This window comes from Gigantopelta aegis, chromosome 3 (assembly GCF_016097555.1).
Source record: "Gigantopelta aegis isolate Gae_Host chromosome 3, Gae_host_genome, whole genome shotgun sequence".
NCBI classification, from domain to species: Eukaryota; Metazoa; Mollusca; class Gastropoda; order Neomphalida; family Peltospiridae; genus Gigantopelta; species Gigantopelta aegis.
The window spans coordinates 45,333,151-45,356,164 of NC_054701.1; the positions used below are offsets into that span (position 1 = coordinate 45,333,151).

Here is a 23,014-nt window from a genome sequence, read left to right on the forward strand (position 1 = left end):
TAACATGGGTTTCAATGGCAGATGACATCTGTGTAGTGAGACCTAATATCTTAAATATCACCACCATACATTAATTACCAGTTTACAAGTTTTCAAGCAACTATCACAAGGCTATCAACATTACGTAAAAATATCATTCAGTCAGGAAGCACTTATTCTTTGTGGGGAGAGGGGGCGAGAAGTCGCCCAGTGGTAAAGCGCTCGCTTGATGTGTGGTCGGTTTGAGATTGATCCCCTCAGTGGGCCCATTGGGTTACTTCTCGCTTCAGCTAGTGCACCACGACTGGTACATCAAAGGCTGCGGTATGTGCTATCTTGTCTATGGGATGGTGCATATAAAAGATCCTTTGCTACTAATGGGAAAAATGTAGCTGGTTTCCTCTCTACAACTATATGCCAAAATTGCCAAATGTTTGACATCCAATAACCAATAAATCAATGTTTTCTAGTGGTGTTGTTAAACAAAACAAACTTTATTCTTTGTGATTCTATGTGGTGCACATTTATTAAATAGATGGCAAAATCCTACATGCACTGACACTTCTGGTGAATGTAATATTTGTTAACAATGACAGAAATCAACTTACTTCTGTAGAAGTGGACGAATCCGCACCGCAACTTTAATACGGTCACTTTCCATGTTAATAACAACCTGAAAATAATTTTAACAAATGGCATTTAAAAGAAAGTAACCTAGAAATTAATAATAAATAAAACTAAGTATATGTCTTGAATGTGGGTGCTATCAGATTTCTTTCTGTAGTGTGTGTATTAGTGATTAATATGTGGATATTTGTAAATCAAGTACCTCGAAAATGATAAATGTAAAGATATTTGATGTCAAACATAGGATTGTTGTGGTATTAGAGCGGGAATCTTTGATTACCGTGTGGTGGGCAGCGATTGCCAGAAAATTACATAGCTTGGTCCCTGACTGTATATCTGTCCAGATGTCCGTCTAGCCCCCAACAGTCAGAGTACTGAGGCTAAGCTTGGTCCCTGATTGTATCCAGGGCTGAATATCTGTCCAAATGTCCGTCTAGCCCTCTACAGTCAGAGTACTCGGGCTAGTAGTCAACTAATTTTCATGAATATAAAAAAAATGGTTTTCTTGTGCTAACAACTTTTATAGGTAGCTGGAAAAAAAGAAGAAAAATCTATTAATGTTGTTCCTCAATAAAAATGAATTGTTGATGATGATCTGACAGGGTTATAGCTAAAACGGAACCGTGCCAAAACGGAACCAAATTGGACAAAACGGAACCTGCGTTGACTAAAACGGCACCGAAATTTATGGTTAAAACGGAACCTACGATGGCTAAAACGGCACCATAATTTAATTTTATTTGAAGAATAGTAAATAAGACAAAAAAAAAAACTTAACTTAAATGAAAAGTTATTTATTAAAAGAAAAAATAAATGTTTTTGTGTCACTTCTGATAGTTGCACAATCTTCAGGACAGGTAAATTTATTTACGTGCTTCCATCAGATAACTGTTCAAGCACGCTCCCACTGGGAGCCGCCTCTGACAAGAGTCAGACGCCAATCTTGCTGAGGAGAGCTCTTGTGAACTTTTATTTTTCTCAATAAAATAAGTCAAAACAAAGAGACCACCGGAAGTTGGAAAAAAACGTGAGCTGCGTATACATTTCTTAATTTTTACATATTCAATAAAGACAACACTTTTCCTTGTTGTTGTATTGTTCCTGTATTGTTGTTATAATTAACCCTACCATACAGATCCGTCTTAATGCTTACTACTACAAAAACTAATCTGTTTGACCAACAGTGTTAGTTGGGGATGCAGATGATTGGACATGGAAGTATTAGACACACAGAATCATAGCTTCCTATTACAGATATGGAACAACCAAATCATTGATTTGATTTCAACTTATTTTCGTGCTTATATCCAATTAAGGTTCAAGCACGCTGTCCTGGGCACACACCTCAGCTATCTGGGCTGCCTGTCCAGGACAGTGGGTTAGTTGTTAGTGAGAGAGAAGAGGGTGTAGTGGCCTTACACCTACCCAATGAGCCCTTAAGAACTCGCTCTGGGTTGGAGCCAGTACCGGGCTGCGAACCCTGTACCTACCAGCCTGTAATCCAATGGCTTAACCACTGCGCCACCGAGGCCGGTACCAAATCATTATCTATCTCAACTTTTGCAATCATTATATATGAGCTTAGGAGAGCTCATGTATGGGCTATGCCTGTTGAGTAATCCGTTTGTAAATTCAAGAAAACAACTGATATTTCTGTGTTGCAATTTGAGTTTAATTGTATGATAGCCCGGTTCCCTTACTTGTTTATTTAACAAACAGCACCAATGTAGAGAGGTGTTATCCATTGTGAACTAATTAGCAATATATGTTCACTAGAGTTTGTCCAAGTTCAGTCAAATTGGTGTTAAGACTACTTTCTGTATTTTCAAAGACTGTACTGCTAATTATGAGTTGTTTTCTTCATGACAAGTAAAACAAAAGGTTATATAAACCGGGTTCGTACCGTTCTGGTGTTGTTTGTCCGGTTGAGTTATATTTAATAAACATTGTTCACAGTAAAATAAAGATTATAAAAGCAGGTTTATTAGAGATAGACATTATAAAATGAAACAAGCTAATAATCTATATTTATTTTAAAATAATTTTTACCAAAATTTTATTTCATTTTCTTTTAATTGTTTTTCAGGTTGCATACAGACATCAAGCTATACATAAGTTTGTCAGGAAACTGATGTCACTGCCATTCCTCCCGGCCCAACGTATCAGGATGATGTTCAATAGAATTGATGCTTTGGTCCCTCAAGATGGTCCCATCTGCCACCTGATGGACTATTTCAGTCATCAATGGATGGAACATCCAGTGTTTCTTCCATGCTGTTGGTCAGTGTACAGCATTACTATCAGGACCAACAATCACGTTGAAGGTGAGATATCTCTGTTTAAAGCTGCAGTACACCACATATTATTTGTCAGGCTTGTTCACGTTTGAAAAAGTGACTACCTCACTAAAGACATTTAAAAAAAAAAACTGATTTTAGACGTTGACTATAAATGACAAATATTAGGTATTTTACTATACAGAAAAAAAAAAGATGCAGAAAACCATACCTTCCAACTTGTATTTAAAAAAAATTCTTTATATCTACTTTTTTTATTTATTGCAGGTTGGCATTGGCGAATCAATAATAAAGTCAGGGACCAGCCACTAGGTATATACCGACTGATACCAGAATTATACATGGAAACGTCCATGCTGCCAATTCAAATGAGACTGGTACAGGAGGGAAGATTGCGGACGTATATAAGGGAGACGGCAACCCAGCGTCAGAGGCATGGCAGGCCTTCAAAGATGGCGAAATCACATCGATTCAGCTGCTTTGATGTCCATGGCCCAGCCCATTTTGATTAAAAATTTGCAGTATATTTGGTGTCAAAGTGTCACATCACTATTAAACAAATAAAATGTTTTAATCTTGTCAACTTTGTTGTTAGTGTGTTATCGGCTATTGGACGTCAAACATATGGTCATTCTGACAGTTTTTAGAGAAAACCCGCTGTTGCCACATATGCAACTCTTTTATGATAGGCAGCAAGAGATCTTTCATTTGCGATTCCCACAGGGAGGATAGCACAAACCATGGCCTTTGTTGAACCAGTTATGGATCACTGGTTGGAGCAAGTGATTTAAACCTACCCATGTCTCGACTGAGCACTCATTCAGATTTGGAGTCTTTACCTGAATTAAAAATCACATGTCTCGATTGGAATCCGAACCCAGTACCTACCAGTCTGGAGACCGATGACTTAACCACAGCGCTACCGAGGTCGGTATATTAGGCATCAAAGTATGTACAAAGAGTGAAGTGTACCAATGTAAAAAAAAATCAAAAGAAATTCAGACATAGAGGGGGAAGGGGAGGGGGAATGGGGTAGTAATGCACTTGGCGCTCTTAATTTACGTATTTACATCACGTTATAATCTATTAATACGTAATATTAGTAGTAATATTACATAAACAGTGTGGCCAGTCTACGTCATAAAAATGGAAAGACTTCCGAATTCACCCTCCCCCCAACCCCTATTCATCGCTCTGAACCCTAACCCTAATCCTGAAATTAAAAATAAGATAAGTTATATATATTTATATATGGTGCCGTTTTAACCATGATAGGTTCCGTTTTCGCCAACAAAAATGGTTCCGTTTCCACCAAAGAAAATGGTTCAGTTTTGGCACGGTTCCGTTTTAGCCTGTACCCATCTGACACAGCCTTCCATACACTACCCCCACCCCCACTATAACAGTGTCAGTCATGTAACTAAATAAAGACAAAACTAATGTTGACAAGTCATTACCGATCTGTCAAGTCTAGTCTCTTCGTTTATAAAAGTTTTGGAAAAATATCTGCCCGGTCCCCCCTTCCCCTAACCTTAACTCCAACCCTAGCCCGAGTACTCTGACTGTAAGAGAGCTAGACGGACATTTGGACATAAACACGCTCTCATTACAGTCAGAGACCAACCTATGTCTTTTTTTGGCAATTCCTGACTACCAAACGGTAGGCAACGAGTCCCGCTCTAATACCACAACAATCCTATGTTTGACGTCAAATACCTTTACATCAATCATTTTCGAGTTAAGTGATACAAAAAAATCCACATATTAATCACTAATACACTTACTACAGAAAGAAACCCGACAGCACCCACATTCAGCTACGCTTCGTGACACTCCGTCGCAACAATTGCAAAGCTTGGCGATCTATTTCGAGACTGGGCGATTCCGCCTTGTGCAGCAGTTACAGGGGCCGTCTCATATCAAGCGAAGTTACAACATGGAAGAGTTGGCTAATGCCGTTTTGGATGAATTTGGATTTCATTACGTCATTAAACCAAACAATTACACATTATTGATTCCATTTTGAATTTGAAGGATACATTTGGGGTGTTATCGACAGGATACAGCAAAAGTATGTGCAACGTACTGCCTCCTCTTATGAGACGACCCCTGTAACTGCTGCACAAGGCGGAATCGCCCAGTCTCGAAATAGATCGCCGAGCTTTGTAATTGTTGCGACGGAGTGTCACGAAGCGTAGCTGAATGTGGGTGCTGTCGGGTTTCTTTCTATAGTATGTGTATTAGTGATTAATATGTGGATTTTTTGGTATCACTTAACTCGAAAATGATTGATGTAAAGGTATTTGACGTCAAACATAGGATTGTTGTGGTATTAGAGCGGGACTCGTTACCTACCGTTTGGTAGTCAGGAATTGCCAAAAAAAGACATAGGTTGGTCTCTGACTGTAATGAGAGCATGTTTATGTCCAAATGTCCGTCTAGCTCTCTTAGTCAGAGTACTCGGGCTACTCCAACCCTAGCCCTAACCCCAGCTGTAACCCCAACCCTAACACTAACCCTAATCTTAACCCTAACCCAATTATATTATTGGGATATTATACACAAGTTTTAATCTATTATTACCTTTGGATATCCTCCGATATGGTTTCTGTATTACTATCAGTGTACATGCAATAATACTTAATAGAATCACCTCCACTGTACTAGTAACTAGGGACAAAAACACTTTAAAAATAATATAATCAACTGTTTCATTGTGTTAAATTGCACTGGGGAAAATACGGTACTCTTTCCGATACATATGCAGTAGAATTAAAGTTAGTCCTTGCGCAGTGTGATTTGAAAGAGTGCGGAAGTGACATAGGACGGAATTCGGTGGGGGACGGAATTCGATAGTTTAGGATACATTGTTTTCTACAGTGAACAATACGCATAATCAATCAAGCATTAACTAACAACGATAATAAAGATGTAGCATACAATAATTTAAAGGTAAATTAGTTGGTTTTAACAAGATGTCTTCTTCTCACCAAGATGTCTCCTCACCTTTGAGACTTCGTATTAATCGTAACTTTCGATCCCTTGTTCAAAATTACCACAAGTTTTGTGTTCTGACAGTTGATTGGTCAATACCTCGACTTTAAAGTGCTCACTGCACTGGTTACTTGTGTTAGTGTAAGAGCTACCAGTCTAGTAATATTGAATAGATACAGGTCAAAATCGTTTCGCTTTGCCACTCAGAATTTGCGATATTGCTGATAATATCTAAACTTTCAGCCAACGCCATTCATTATTTTTGTGAACAAAATTAATTATCTGGGTTACATAAGCGTACGAGACAGGGGGCGGGGCGGAGTAGTTGCCCCCAAATTTGGGCAAAAATTATGAGATAAAATGTTGTAACCTGAGATTTTAGTTTTTTTACCAGCCCATTGGGCTGTTTCTCGTTACAGCCGGTGCACCACGACTGGTATATCAAAGGCCGTGGTATGTACTGCCCTGTCTGTGGGATGGTGAATATAAAAGATCCCTTACTAATCGAAAACAGTAGCCCATGAAGTGGCGACAGCGGTTTTCCACTCAATATTTGTGGTCCTCTGACGCCATATAACCGTAAATAAAATGTGTTGAATGCGTCGTTAAATAAAACATTTCTTTCTTTTTTTCACCATGTATTTCCATCATTCTACTCTCAAAATTAGTTGTAATACATGAAAAAAAAATGGCCTGACCTTTATCTGTAGTCTAAATAAATATAGTATAATATAAGTGGTGTAGGCCTATGTGGTGTTACATTAGTTACTTGCAACAAAATTCACTGAAACGGTCCAATTTACACATTACACACGTATGTATGAACGCGCGCGCGCGGGCGCGTGCCATAGGTTCGCACACGCGCGCGCACACATATACATACATACACTAGCTTGGGGGGGGGGGGGGGGGGAGGGCAACTTTGTAGCAACAATAGCTCAAAAGGTATCGTGGCATGTCTACAAGTTGCGGGCGATTCGGTGCCATAGGTTCGAATCCCATTAAGTTTCTATAATGCTTTCCGGATTTTTTTCTGAGGGGACTGCCCCCGACCACCACCCCCACCCCCACCACCACCACCCCACACACCCCCACCGCTAGCTACGGCCCTGGCAACGGAAAATTTGTGAGGCTAGAAATTATTTAATTATCCCCTGTGCCAGTGCGTTAATATCTGTGTATGCAACAGTCAAGCTCGACATACATACAATATATAGATATTCATACATCAAAACATACATACATACATACATACACACGCACATACATACATACGTATGTCTGAATAGCTCAAAATGTATCGTGGCAAGTCTGCAAGTTGCGGGCGATTCGGTGCCATAGGTTCGAGTCCCAGCAACGGCATGGGACACTTTGTGAGGCCAGAAAGGATTTAATTATCCTATGCGCCAGTGCGTTAATATCTATGTATGTAACGGTTAACCTCGACATAATACAATATATAGATATTCATACATCAATACATACTAGCCAGTGCCAGGTCTGCCCACTGTTTCAGGCACGTAAGCGGGATCGACCGCGCAGCTTGTAGGCCCCATATAGTTGAGTTAAAGAGCATCCTTTTTATAGACGCCTCAATAGCTCAAAATGTATCGTGGCAAGTCTGCAAATTGCGGGCGATACGGTGCCATAGGTTCGAGTCTCAGCAACGGCATGAATATCTGGGTTCAGAACAAAAAAAATGTCTCGAGTTTCAGAACAGAGTATTATTAGTGAAGTCATGCAGGTGGCTGAAATTTATATTTAAAAAAAAAGTATTTTCGATAATACGGGGAAATGTTCATCTACACTAACCGATATGCATCAGGCTGGATTGTTTTGGATGTAATTATGATGTAAGCAGTGAGACTAGTAAATCGCACCCACCAAACAGATTCCAAATAAGAAAGAAAAAAAGATCACCCCAGGCCTGAACAGCGTGCAAACAAGTTCACTGTTCGACGTCTTGCATGCTAAACCACCACCCTAATCGTAACCCTAACACAAACCATCATATATATTTGTATACAGTTTTGGGATGATCTGTCGTCTACCAAAATGACCAAATGTTTGACAATCAATAGCCGATGGTTAATAAATCAATGTGCTCTAGTGGTGTCGTTAAACAAAACAAACTAACTTTTTATCTATTGCCTACCAGAATAAATTCACTTATAAATGCAAACTTAGTCAAATGTGTTATTTCTTCTCATATCCTTTGTATATATGTGCAGCTTGTTTTAATGCTCTTTATGCAGGTCCCAATTGAAGTAAATAAATATATTCTTTGTCTGTCACACAGACACACACACACACACACACACACACACACACACACACACACACACGGACGATATATTGACTACTAAGTCCAAGAAATCAGTGAAATCACAAAACATTTCAATTTTATTTTTATGTACACAGTATAAATATACAATGAAGGATGACACTATTCCAACCCCAAAATATGATCTTCATATGTCATAATTCACTAATTTGAGCCACTAACTTTTCTGGTAATTCAATGTCTCTGATCCCAAAAATAATCTGCTTCTGCAGCCAGTTCAATCTTTATAATTAATTAACTCATCTGAAATTCACTGTCATTGCTACCATCATGAATAACTTATTTAGTGTCATCTTGATGATAAACCAGTCAGTCACTAGTTCACCCTCTAGATTCTCGTCTGGTTGGCTGTTGACATCTCTTGCAGACTTTCTAACAGTCAGCCATAGCATGCTAGCCTGTAGACATCTCTTGCAGAAGGCTGCTGGTCACATCATCGTCATCTCGCCAACCCATACATGACTCACAAGACTCGCAAGGCTCACACAGCTGAAACAAAAACAACTACAAAAAGGCTCACTTAATATAACACAGTAATACCACAATACAAGAAACAGAAATCAGTAATGAGAACTGAACAAACTGTAACAGAAATCAGTGATGAGAACTGAACAAACTGTAACATAAACTAATGAGAAAAGAACAAACTGTAAACAAAAACGAATAAAAACTGAACAAACTGTAATAGAAATCAGTAATAATGAGAACTCAAAAAATGAAATGAATAATGGGAACTGAACAAACTACCAGAAATGAATTACGAGAACTGTACAAACTAATAGAAATGAATAATGAGAACTGTACAAACGAGCAAACACCAATAATGAGAGTAAACAAATTAACAGAAACAAATGAGAACTGAAAAAAAATCTAAAACACACACACACACACACACACACACACTCACAACCTACAAAGAGAGATGAACACACTGTAACAGAAGTTAATGCGAAGTGAATACATTATAACGAACAACAACCATGAGAATTGAATAAACAGTAACAAAAATAAATAATGATAACTGAACAAACAGTAACAGAAACCAATAATGTGAACTGAACAAACTGTAACAGAAATCAGTAATAATGAGAACTGAACAAACTGTAACATAAACTAATAAAAAGAACTGTAACACAAACTTATAATGAGAAATAAACAAACTTTAAATAGAAACGAATGAGAACTGAACAAATTGTAGCAGAAATCAATAATGAGAACAGAACAAACTGTAACATAAACTAAGGGGGAATAAACAAACAGTAAACAGAAACGAATGCGAACTAAATAAACTGTAACAGAAATCAATAATGAGAATTGAAAAAACTAACAGAAATCAGGAACAATGAGAACAGAACAAACTAACAGAAATCAATAATGAAAACTGAACAAACTGTAACAAACATCAGTAATGAAAATGAACAAACCGTAACAGAAACCTGTCAGAAATCAGTAATAATGAGATGAGAACAAACTAACAGAAATCAATAATGAGAAATGAACAAACTGTAACAAACATCAATAATGAGAATGAACAAACTGTAACAGAAAGCAATAATGAGAATTGAAAAAAACCTGTAACCGAATAAATTATAACGAACAACAACCATGACAACTGAACAAACAGTAACAAACATAAATAATGATAACTGAACAAACAGTAACAGAAACCAATAATGTGAACTGAACAAACTGTAAAATAAACTAATGAGATATAAACAAACTGTAAACAGAAACGAATGGGAACTAAACAAACTGTAACAGAAACTAATGAGGAATTGACAAACTGTAAACAGAAACGAATGGGAACTAAACAGAAACAGAAACCAATAATAAGAACTGAACAAACTGTAACTGAAATCAGTAATAATGAGAATTAAACAAACTGTAACATAAACTAATGAAAAGTAAACAAACTGTACACAGAAATCTATAATGAAAACTGAACAAATTGTAACATACACTAATATTGAGAACTGTAACATAAACTTATAATGAGAAATGAGAAATGAACACATTTTAAACAGAAACCAATGAGAACTAAACAGACTGTAGCAGAAATCAATAATGAGAAAAGAACAAACTGTAACATAAACTGAGGGGGAATGAACAAACAGTAAACAGAAACGAATGAGAACTAAATAAACTAACAGAACCAATAATGAGAATTGAAAAACACTAACAGAAATCAATAATGAGAATTGAAAAAACCCTAAACAAAAACCCACCAAAAACAAAAAACCACACACACAAAACAACAACAACCCAAAAACACATAAAACCTATAATGAGTAACACAAATAAATAATGATAACTGAACAAACATTAACGGAAACCAATGTGAACTGAACAAACTAAAATAAACTAATGAGAAATAAACAAATTGTAATCAGAAAGAATGAGAACTAAACAATCTGTAACAGAAACGAATAATGAAAATTGAACAAGTGCAACAGATATCAATAATGAGGACTGAACAAACTAACAAACTAATAAGAAATGAACAAACTGTAAACAAATACTAATGAGAACTAAACAAACTTTAACAGAAGTCAGTAATCAGAAATGAACAAACTTTAACAGAAATGAGTAATGATGATAACTGAACAAACTATAAAATAAACTAACGAGAAAGGAACAAACTGTATACAGAAACGAATGAGAACTAAACAAACTGTAACAGAAACCAATAATGAAAACTGAACAAACTGTAACAGAAATCAGTAATGATGAGAACTGTTGAACAAACTGTAACATAAACTAATGAAAAATTAACAAACTATACACAGAAACGAATGGGAACTAAACAAACTGTAACAGAAATCTGTAATGAAAACTGAAGAAACTGTAACATAAACTAATAATGAGAACTGAACAAAATGTAACATAAACGTATAATGAGAAATAAACAAACTGTAACAGAAACGAACGAGAACTGAAAAAACTGTAGCAGAAATCAATAATGTGAACAGAACAAACTGTAACATAAACTAAGGGGGGATGAGCAAACAGTAAACAGAAACGAATGAGAAATAAATAAACTGTAACAGAAATCAATAATGAGAATTGAAAAAACTATAACAGAAATCAGTAATAATTAGAACAGAACAAACTAACAGAAATCAATAATGAGAACTGAACAAACTGTAACAGAAACTAATAATGACAACAAAAAACCGTACCCCCCCCCCCCACACACACACACACACACACACACAAAACAACAACACAAAAAAACCCACATAAAACCTATGAGTAACAACAATAAATAATGATAAATGAACAAAGAGTAACAGAAACCAATGTGAACTGAACAAACTAAAATAAACTAATGAGAAATAAACAAACTGTAATCAGAAAGAATGAGAATTAAACAAACTAACAGAAACCAATAATGAAAACTGAACAAGTGCAACAGATATCAATAATGAGAAGTGAACAAACTAACAAACTAATGCAAAATTAACACACTGTAAACAGATACTAATGAGAACTAAACAAACTGTAACAGAAGTCAGTAATCACAAATGAACAAACTTTAACAGAAATAAGTAATAATGAGAACTAAACAAACTGTAACATAAACTAATGAGAAAGGAACAAATTATAAACAGAAACGAATGGGAACTAAACAAACTGTAACAGAAATCTGTAATGAAAACTGAAGAAACTGTAACATAAACTAATAATGAGAACTGAACAAAATGTAACAGAAACGTATAATGAGAAATAAACAAACTGTAACAGAAACGAACGAGAACTGAAAAAACTGTAGCAGAAATCAATAATGTGAACAGAACAAACTGTAACATAAACTAAGGGGGGATGAGCAAACAGTAAACAGAAACGAATGAGAAATAAATAAACTGTAACAGAAATCAATAATGAGAATTGAAAAAACTATAACAGAAATCAGTAATAATTAGAACAGAACAAACTAACAGAAATCAATAATGAGAACTGAACAAACTGTAACAGAAACTAATAATGACAACAAAAAACCGTAACCCCCCCCACACACACACACACACACACACACACAAAACAACAACACAAAAAAACCCACATAAAACCTATGAGTAACAACAATAAATAATGATAAATGAACAAAGAGTAACAGAAACCAATGTGAACTGAACAAACTAAAATAAACTAATGAGAAATAAACAAACTGTAATCAGAAAGAATGAGAATTAAACAAACTAACAGAAACCAATAATGAAAACTGAACAAGTGCAACAGATATCAATAATGAGAAGTGAACAAACTAACATAAACTAATGAGAAATGAAAAAAACTATACTGAAACGAATAAGAACTAAACAAACTGTAACAGAAATCTTTAATGAGGACTAAACAAACTGTAACATAAACTAATAATGAAAACTGAACAAATTGTAAACAGAAACGAATAATGATGAATTAACAAAATGTAAAGAGAAACGAATGAGAACTGAACAAACTGTTGCAGAAACTAATAATGAGAATTTAACACACTATAATAAACTAATAATGAGAACTGTGCAAACTGTAACAAACTTATAATGAGAAATGAACATACTGCAACAAAAGTCAACAATGTGAACAATAAATTACAACGGATAACAATCACGAGAACTGAACAAACTGTAACACACACCACAAATACGAACTTAAAGGGACATACCCTAGTTTTTAAACACTAACGCATATTTTTGACTATTATAACCGTTTTGGACAACTTAAATCATACTTTACTTAGATTTTATTGTTTAGATTATCGATTTCCGTACATTCGAAGTGTTTTTGGTCATCCTAGTGTTTTTAATATCACAAAATGCATTTCTCATATTCTTAAAAACGCACGTGCGTCTAAGAAGTAACAGTTATGGAGTCGAGTTTTAGTCTATTTTTAGAGGGTATTTCAGCATTTCAAAGTCACAGATTCATGTTTCACTCAATTGTAACTTTATCCAAATGTGTTTCAGGTTTGTAGATTAACTAAACTTAGTGTGCATTTTCAAAGTTGAAACTAGGATACGTCCCCTTAAAGGGACACGCCCTAGTTACGGCTAGTTGTTACCATTACGGCGTTGTTTTTCGCTATTAAACCCATTTTTTCACAAATAAAATTGCACTTTACTTACATTTTATTATTTAGAATACACATTTCCATTCACCTGAAGTGCTTTTTGGTAATCCTGGTAATCCTGATGTTTGTAAAACCACGAAATGCATTTTTTGTATTTCTTAAAATGCCGCGCGCACTCGAGAAAAAACCGTTAAGCAAGCGAGGTCCAATCTATTTTTAGAGGGAATCTTCCTGTGTAAACGTCACAGACGTTGGTCTACCACGTGACCGTTATCATTTTGGTTCGGTTTGTTTTCTCGTGCACGGTTCGCGCAATCAACATCCGATTTGTTGTCGTTTGCTTGTTGTTCACTTGTGAGATATTTCTTCACAGTTCGTGAACATTTTCAGTAACAATAAAGTTCAGACAAGCAAGTGTCTCAATACAAAACGCTACAAACCCTTAAAACCAAATTTTTTGCTAAGTCTTACGATATCTGGAGAGGGGATACAACCAGGACAGAACAGTTGGAACATGTCCAGAGGTGAAAGGAACGCACCCCAAGTCTGTGAAATTTGTCGTGACGTAGGCATTGTTGTGCTTCGAGCGACATCTACCGGTGACATCAGAATACTAACTTTCAAAATTATTTCAAGCAATTGGGACATGGGGATTTCCCATGGTATTTATCGATATAAAACCTGCTTTTTCACTCCATTTGATAAAAACGTGATCTAAGTGTGTTACAGGTTTGTAGATTAACCAAATTATAATTTATTTTCGCTGGATGGAACTAGGGTGTGCGGCTTTAACAAACTATAGGTCTAACAGAAATTACAATGCGCACCGAACAAGTTGTAGCATAAGCCAATAATGTGAAGTGATCAAATTGTAAATTGAAAAAAATAGCAAACTGTAAAATAAACTAATACTGACAAGGGAACAAACTTTAACAGATATCGGTAGACAGAATGGCCAAACTGAAATAAAAACAGAAATATGAGAACTGAACAAATTGTAACGTAAACCGATAACGAGAAGAACAAAACGGACTGTAACAGATATCAAAAATGAGAACTGAACAAACTGAAAGAGAAACCAATAATGAGGATTGAACAAATGTTAACAGAAACAAATAATGTTAATTGAACAACATTTAACGGAAATCAATAAGTCGTGTGTACCACTCTCTGTCGCTTTGGTGATTGTCGGGCACTTGTCGTATGAGACAGTGCGAATAATTTTTACATGCTCATATACCACTAGAGTTTCGAGCATGTCCGTCCCGGGGCCCGTCTCTGGATAGCCAGGGGCTTGTCCCGGGACAGAAAAAAATTAGCAGACAATTTTGAAATTTACATCCAAAAATTAAATAGTGGGCCTTTAAAATTTTGATGCGCATCTTTAATATAATTAATAAATAAAATTGTACTATTAAATTTGGTCGCTAGATTAGATCGGGTGGTCAAAAAGAAATTAGATAAGATCGGTGGCCCGACTCGGGATGGAAGGGGGGGGGGGGGGGTGTGAAAATGGGCAGAATTTTGAAAATAGCAATTAGTAAAAAAGTTAATAGAATTTAAAAAAAAGAAAAGAAAAAAGTTAAAAGCCAGAAATAAAAAGAATTAAATGCTCGGTCGAATATTTATATAATTTGGAGTATTTTAGAAGGATAGTCCAAAAATAAATAAGAGAAAGAAGAGAGGATCGGACTATTTAATACTATTAAAAAAATAACGTAATTTCGACATAAACTTTTGAACGAAGGTCTAAAAGTTTTAAAGTGCGATCTATATGTCCACGCGAGTGGCCTCGTTAAGGCCGTTGGGGTGCACAGCTTGTACGGACGAGATGGGTTGCATCCCGTCAAGAAAACCCCTAGGTTAACAGTCAATAGACGTTGAAGGTGTAGTGCTGTGCTGAAATACAGATCTTGAGAAGCCGGATCCGTCTGAACGAGAGAAAGAATCAGACTAGGGTATAGTCCAGTCGTCAGAGGTTGGTATAGTGGTGCGGACGGGCCCGACTCCGGAGGATACGAGATGGTATCACAATAAAACAAAGTAAAGTCTAGAAAAAGAGTAGATGGGGCCGACCCCGCTTCCTATTTCTTCTTAGAGTAGGGCGGTCAATCTTCCAGTGCTGCTAGGACAGGCTCGGACATGTAGAGACTAAACGCGAACAACCGTGGCGTTCTGCAGAATGGCCGTCATACGAGTCACGAAAAATACAAGTCAACATAGTCAGACGGAGAAATGACGTGGAGGCAAGGAATCTCGCTAAAAAAGAATCCAACCTGGTGGTTCAGACTGTCGAAACGAGAAGCGTTCCAGCGTTCAATCAGTTCCAATGGCCGCATACATCCCAGTAGAAAACTTCACTTCGTTGACAAAAACAAAGACAATGGGTAATAAAGAGAATAACCAACTCACTACGAGGAATTACGGATTATCTGTCCCTCGTGAATTAATGCTGTAAAACCCTCGCCAGGGACAGATAATCCGTAATTCCTCGTAGCTCGTTAGTTATTCTCTAATTAATATGTGGATTTTTTTTTTTTTTTTTTTTTTTTTTTTTTCATCAAGGAACTCGAAAATGATCGATGTAAAGATATTTGACGTCAAACAGGATTGTTGTGGTATTAGAGCGGGAATCTTTGACTACTTTTTGGTGGGCAGCGATTGCGAAAAAATTACATAGCTTGGTCTCTGACTGTAATAGGGCTAATAACCGTCCAGATGTCCGTCTAGCTCTCTTACAGAGTACTCGGGGCTGGGTCCAATCGTGCAATGGGTCCCTGTTCACGCCTAGGTCTAGCACATTAAAATTGTTATATTCTCCAGTTAATATTATTATCTACTTGTATTATCTGTAGGATCGATTAATTTGAATTTATGTATCACAAATAAAAGTAAGAATAGCGAAATGTAGCATTTGTAAATTTGAGATGGTCCCTTGGAGTTGTTGTTTTTAACATAATGGGTAAAAGGTAAGAGTAGACCCCTGTCCCTCTTCGCCTCGAACGAGTATGTTGCACTCCATGCAGAATTACACTGGTGGCACCTAAGCATTTGTGTTATTTTTTAAAGTTAAAATCTTTCTTTAAAAATATTTGTATCACCGCCACAGTACAATGGAACAATAAGCGTGTTACTACTGAAAGTTATTATTATTTAAAAAAGAAGAAAAAAAAAGAAGAGAAAAACCCAACTCAAGTAATAAGCGCATTTTTAGTGGCACCACACTGTATTTACTGGCCTGCATGACGGCACATAAATCTGCGCAGCAAACATTACAACAACCACTTCTGTCGCTAATATTCATAGAAACAACAACAGGTACTGGATCCGACTTTTTTGTAATCTAGACCACAAACACTTCCTATTATGGTTTGTTTCAGGTATATTTAGATTATGCAAAAGAGATAAATAAAAATGGTGTTCCGTGCTGCTTAGTTTGGATAAATCAAAATGACATAATAAAAAATTTATGAGTATTATTCAACAACAGTTGTCTGTTATTAACTGTGTAAATGAGCACAAATAGTGTTCGTTAGAAATATAGGACAATCAATGATAATTTTGAAACAGCCTATAGCTAAAAATAGGCCATGCTTTAACAGTGTAAGACTGGGCAGCCATATTGATTAGTGTTGTGTCACTCGGAGGGAAATTCAAAGTATGCTTGGATGTTTACGTTAACAGATAAAATAAAGCAAATTTCATTGAATGGTTCATAAATTACAGTAAGGCATGTATTGAAGCTTCTATGTAAACGTGTGTAACCTAATACATTAGGTTGATTATTACAACGGTGACAGACACGTGTTGACAGGTGATACAAAAACACATTGATCAAGACTGGCAAAAATATACTTTTAGTGCATTAATTCAGAAGGTTTTTTTTCAATCAAATTGTAATTTCCAGTTTAATACACATATTCACAACCAACAACAATTGTTTAATTAATTAAATTAACGTTGTTTGTTTGTTTACAAACATACGCCAACACTTGTTTTAAGATGTCATGTAACGTCATTAACATGAGCAGACTTTTGTGCCGCGCAGGCTAATGAGACATGAGTGTATACAAACAAATAAGCAACAAGTAAACAAAAACAGCAGTGTTCAACAACCGCAACACATATATTAAAAAAAAAAAAAAAAATCCAAAACTAATTAAAATATTAAACCGGGGAATGTATGGGAGGCACAGGCATTCTTATTTGAGGACGAATGTTTTTTTGTTATTTTAAGGGTTTTTTGTAGTTTTTTTTGTTTGTTTGTTGTTGTTGTTGTTGTTGTTTTTTTGTTTTTTTTGTTTTTTTTTGGGGGGGGGGTTGTTTATCAACTCTGTATAATTAAAGATAAAAATCTGAATTGTGCTCCCCGCTACAGATAATGCCTACCCACTCCGCTCTTTTCTACGGGCCTGACAAAAAAATGAAAAAGAAGAAGAAACCAAAAGAAAAACTCACCATTCTTCCAAGCAATTCCATAAACTTACCCTAATAATCAAGTGACGTCAATCCATTTATGACGTCAACAATGTTGGTAGCCAAGGGTATCAGTAGAATCTACTAGCGGATGTTTTTAAACAAAATGAGACGATAAAAATAATATTAATAATGAAGGAAGGAAATGGGTTTTTTTTTTTAATAACGCACTCAACACATTTTATTTACTGTTATATGGCGTTCGACATATGGTTAAGGACCACACAGATATTAAGAAAAGAAACCCGCTGTCGCCACCTTATGGGCTACTTTTTTCGATTTGCAGCAAGGGATCTTTTATATGCACCATCCCACAGACAGGATAGCACATACCACGGTTTTTCATATACCAGTCGTGGTGCACTGGCTGGAACGAGAAATGGCCCAATGGGCCCACCGACTGGGATCGGTCACAGACTGACCGCGCATCAAGTGAGCGCTTTACCATTGGGCTACGTCCCGCCCCCACATAAACTAATGAGAACTGAATAAATTATAACAAGGCACGCATTGAAGCTTCCATGTAAACGTGTATAAGTTAATACACTAGGTTGATTATTACTACGGTGACAGACACGTCTTTTAGTGCATTAATTCAGATGGGGTTTTTTCAATTAAATTGTTATCTACCAGTTTTGTACACATATTCAGAACCAATATGTGTTGTTTTAACAATTGTTTTATGAATTAAATTAACGTTGTTTGTTTACAAACATACCCCCAACACTTGTTTTAAGATGTCATGTAACGTCATTAACATGCGCAGACTTTTGTGCCGCGCAGACTAATGTGACATGAGTGTATACAAACAAATAAGCAACAAGTAAACAAAAACACGCAGTGTTCAAAAACCGCAACACATATATTCAACAAACAAACAAACAAAAAATCCAAAACTAATTAAAATATTAAAAGAAAAATTATAGTTAAATACATGCACGCATACGCAAAGAAGAAGACGACTACTACGACGAAGAAAACAAGGAACAAGAAGAAAGCAGGCCCATTAAACCGGGGAATGGGTGGGCGGCACAGGCACTCCTATTCGAGGACGAATGTGGGTTTTTTTTCGGGGGTTTTTCTCAACTGTATAATTAAAGATAAAAAATTTGAATTGTGCTCCCCACTACAGATAATGCCTCCCCACCCCACTACAGATAATGCCTCCCACCCCACTACAGATAATGCCTCCCACCCCACTACAGATAATGCCGCCCCACTCCACTTTAGATATCTTTTTTAAGGGCCTGAAAAAATTAAAAAGAAGAAGAAACCAAAAGAAAAACTCACCATTCTTCCAAGCGGTTCCATAAATTTATCCTAATAATCAAGTGACGTCAAATCATTGATGACGTCAACAACGTTGGTAGCCAAGGGGATCAGCAGAATCTACTAGCGGATGTTTTTAAACAAAATGAGAAGATAATCTCGATGGAAACTAGAATGGGTGTCACGGGGATCCTATTAATACCCGTAACTGAATGAAACACACGATTATCCAAATATCTCTCCTAACTGTATATCTATTAGATCTCTCTGTAACGGGCAGTTATACCCGCGTGGCTCGTCTCTAGGTATGAACAGAGTTAAGATCTTATATAAGGTATATATAATATAGCACGTTTAGTTCACTAGAAAACACAACAAAAACACAATACACTTTGGAATCTGTATTAATCTACGCTGACAAATGTACTGCCGCAGTAGTTAATTAACAACAACAAATAATAACAACCCAGAACTGATCACTTAATTAGTTAATCTCTAAGTGTCTAGTTTACATAATATTCTAAACACTTTACCGTGACACAACACCCACACGTGTGATAATTGAGAAACGCTTCCAGGGGAACTTAAGTAATAAAGGAATTGCAACTCTATTCCTAACTGGTTAATTTTTAATTAACCCCTAACTACTCATTCAGTAACCTTGTAATACGGAATTAATACTGGTACCTATCACAATAAAGACAATAACCTACAGTTTACCTATGTCCTCTAGGATGACTGGTTAACCTTTATATATATTAGAACAGTGAGCCTACAGTATACTGCGTCAGATTACCGGCAGCACCGTCTAAATAATATTGGTATAATACAGTATTAAAATATTTAAAGTCACATCAATCACATCAAGGTTATACAACAGAGCAGAAGTAATATTTACCAAGTCCAAACGGACGCGTTCCCTGGAAGCCTTCCAATATGTTTCTCCCTGATATCTCTAAAACCCTAGCTATTTATTATAAAACCCAGTATCGCCATGGGGTACATCGCGGTCCTCCCCCTATCAAGTGATATTTCCACAGCGACCAAGCCGGCATATTTTTCTTAGAATGGCCAGACTTGCTGACGTCTAATCGCCAAAATCACGGTCGTAAAAACCGCACTCGCGGAGGTATTACGTAACTACTGGCCACATGGCCTGCGCACCTGGTCCGGGTGTGTATTAGAGGGTACAGCTCCACCACTGTCGCGCAGAGGTATTACGTAACAAAGTGCCCACCTGGGTTTAAGTGCATACTGGAACTGCACACGGCCCTAAAACAATTAATATCGCCACAGGCGAAAACAAAATTAAGAGCATGTTCCGTCACAATGTTTAACCTTCTCGGTATTAACTTTTCCATTAACCTAGAAGAAATTATTGATTTAAATTATAATCCCAAGATTATCGAAATACAAAAATTAATGAAGGTATGATCTATCAGAAAACTTACTGTTTTAGGAAGAATTACAGTCCTGAAAACGTTAATAGTTCCTAAAATAACATACCTACTGAAAACATTACCAAATCCAAGCGAACGTTTGCTAAAACATATAAATACATTATTTTCCCAATTTATTTGGAATAGCGGCCGTGAACAACTTAAAAGAAACTTAATAACGCAAGACTATAAAAATGGTGGCATCAAAATGATAAACATAAATAATTTTATGACCGCTTTGAAAAGTTCGTGGATCCGACGGATATTTTTAAATAACCCAAAATGGACCATTTTGGTCGAAGCTTCTACAAATATATCAACACGTGATTTAATTATATATGGCGACCATTTTCTATACTGTAAAAAAAGTTCAATAAAAAATACATTTTGGAGAGACACATTGGTTAGTTGGTTAAGGATACAAGAAAAACAAATTCCAGTAAACGTAGATGATATTCTCCAGATCAATATTTGGTTCAACAGTAAAATATGTATAGATAAAAAGCCATTTATACTAAAACGATATATCTCAAAAGGTATTATCTTTATTAACAATTTGTTGAAAGAACAGGGAGACTTTCTAACATATGAACAGTTCATAGAGAAATACGACATAATTACCAATTTTCTGGAATATGCTTCATTGGTCAGTGCTATAAAATCATTCATTTACAACCTAGACAATTTAAATGATGACGTGTTTATAGCATTACAAAATCCTGTTCTTCCATATAACTTAAAGGTTTTGTTCAAAGATCAGAAAGGTTGCAAACATATATATGATTTACTGAACACTCAAACCACCATTCCAAAATCACAAATAAAATATTCTAAAGAAGGATATATCTATGATATATATGATTGGGAAAAATATTACATTCTACCCTTTAGATCTGTCAAAAGCACAACATTATCTTGGTTTTAGTATAAAATCATACACCGAATTCTTACAACTAACAAATTTCTAAATATGATTAATTATATTGATTCCAATGCCTGTAGTTTTTGTAACAAATCACCTGAAACCATACAACACCTTCTATTTGAATGTAGTTTAGTACATTCTCTGTGGGAAGCAATAGAAGAATGGATAAGAAATGAAACTGGAATTAATATCACTCTAAGCAGAGACATAGTTATGTTAGGCATGATCAACAACGAAAAAGGTGATTTTGTAAATTGGCTGACTATCAACATAAAATATTATATTTACAGTATGAAAATACAAAAAAGAAATTTACATGTCAATGCCGCGAAAAATATTCTACAAAATAATTTTGAAATAGAAAAATATATTTATTACAAAAACTGCAACTATGAAGCATTTTATAAGCAATGGACACCCTATAAAACACTCTTTGAAAGAATGTTTTAATTAAAAATAATGCTTTGAAAGTTCACATGGAAATAGAGTACTAATTAAAATGTCATTCTCTAATACTCTCTCAATATCCCCACAACTTCTTTATACTTATCTACTGCTGTTGCACCCCCCCCCCCCCCCCCCCCCTCTCTCTCTCTCTCTCTCTCTCTCTCTCTCTCTCTCTCTCTCTCTCTCTCTCTCTCTCTCCCTTTCCATCTTATAAATACCACAGAAAGCATTAACATATTTAAATAGCATATTTTGTTTAGATACTATTGTTTAAATATGTACTTTGTAAGGCAGTGACCACGGCTCCCCAACCTGTTCACTGTCTATGTTCTGGGGGCAATAAATCTTTAAAAAAAAAAATACTAATAATAATAATAATGAAGGAAGGACAGAAGGACATGGGGTTTTTTTTAAACAACGCACTCAACACATATTTACGGTCATATGGCGTCGGACATATGGTTAAGGACCACACAAATATTGAGAAAGGAAACTCGCTGTCGCCACTTCATGGGCTACTCTTTTCGATTTGCAGCAAGGGATCTTTTATAACGGTATGCATCATCCTACAGACAGGATAGCACATACCACAGCCTTTCATATACCAGTCGTGGTGCACTGGCTGGAACGAGAAATAGCCCAATGAGCCCACCGACAGTGATCGATCCCACACCGACCGCGCATCAAGCGAGCTCTTTACCACCCCTTATATTGATAATGAATAGGCTACTGTTAAACCATCGATTACTTCCATTTGTTTTCCTTTGTCTGTTCTTTTAGTTTATTCAATCGTTTTTGACAAAGGTTTACTTTTATTTATTTATTTATTTATTGAAAATTGCAGTCGCCATTGTTGTACAATTTAAGATAAGATAAGATAAACTTTATTGCATAGAAACATTCCACATTTGGAACTGGATGCAAAACAAATAATGTTTGTAATTAGGAGAGGGCCTGGTAAGTTGAACATTTGTCTATATACATTATCACCGGATACTTATCAGAGGCGTCGTAAGCCAGTTAAAATTGGGGAGGCGAATGTCGACCCGAGCGAAGGGAGGGAGTGCCAGGGGTGTCCGGGGGCACGTCTCTTCCCCCCCCCCCCCCCCCCCCCCCTCCACACCTCGGAAAATATTGGAATTCTAGATG

At 36.2% G+C, this 23,014-nt stretch overlaps 1 protein-coding gene across 1 annotated transcript in view; it reads right to left on the minus strand.

Moving 5' to 3' along the window:
- The window catches only part of LOC121368666 (centromere-associated protein E-like), a 94,464-nt gene extending 85,831 nt beyond the window's left edge, over positions 1-8,633 (minus strand). The window contains exons 1-2 of the mRNA XM_041493405.1: positions 8,508-8,633; positions 588-652 (exon numbers count right to left, since the gene is read on the minus strand). Coding sequence (XP_041349339.1) covers positions 588-652; positions 8,508-8,633 — 191 coding nt within the window. The remainder of the gene's footprint in view (positions 1-587; positions 653-8,507) is intronic.
- Between the last annotated feature and the right edge of the window lie 14,381 nt (positions 8,634-23,014).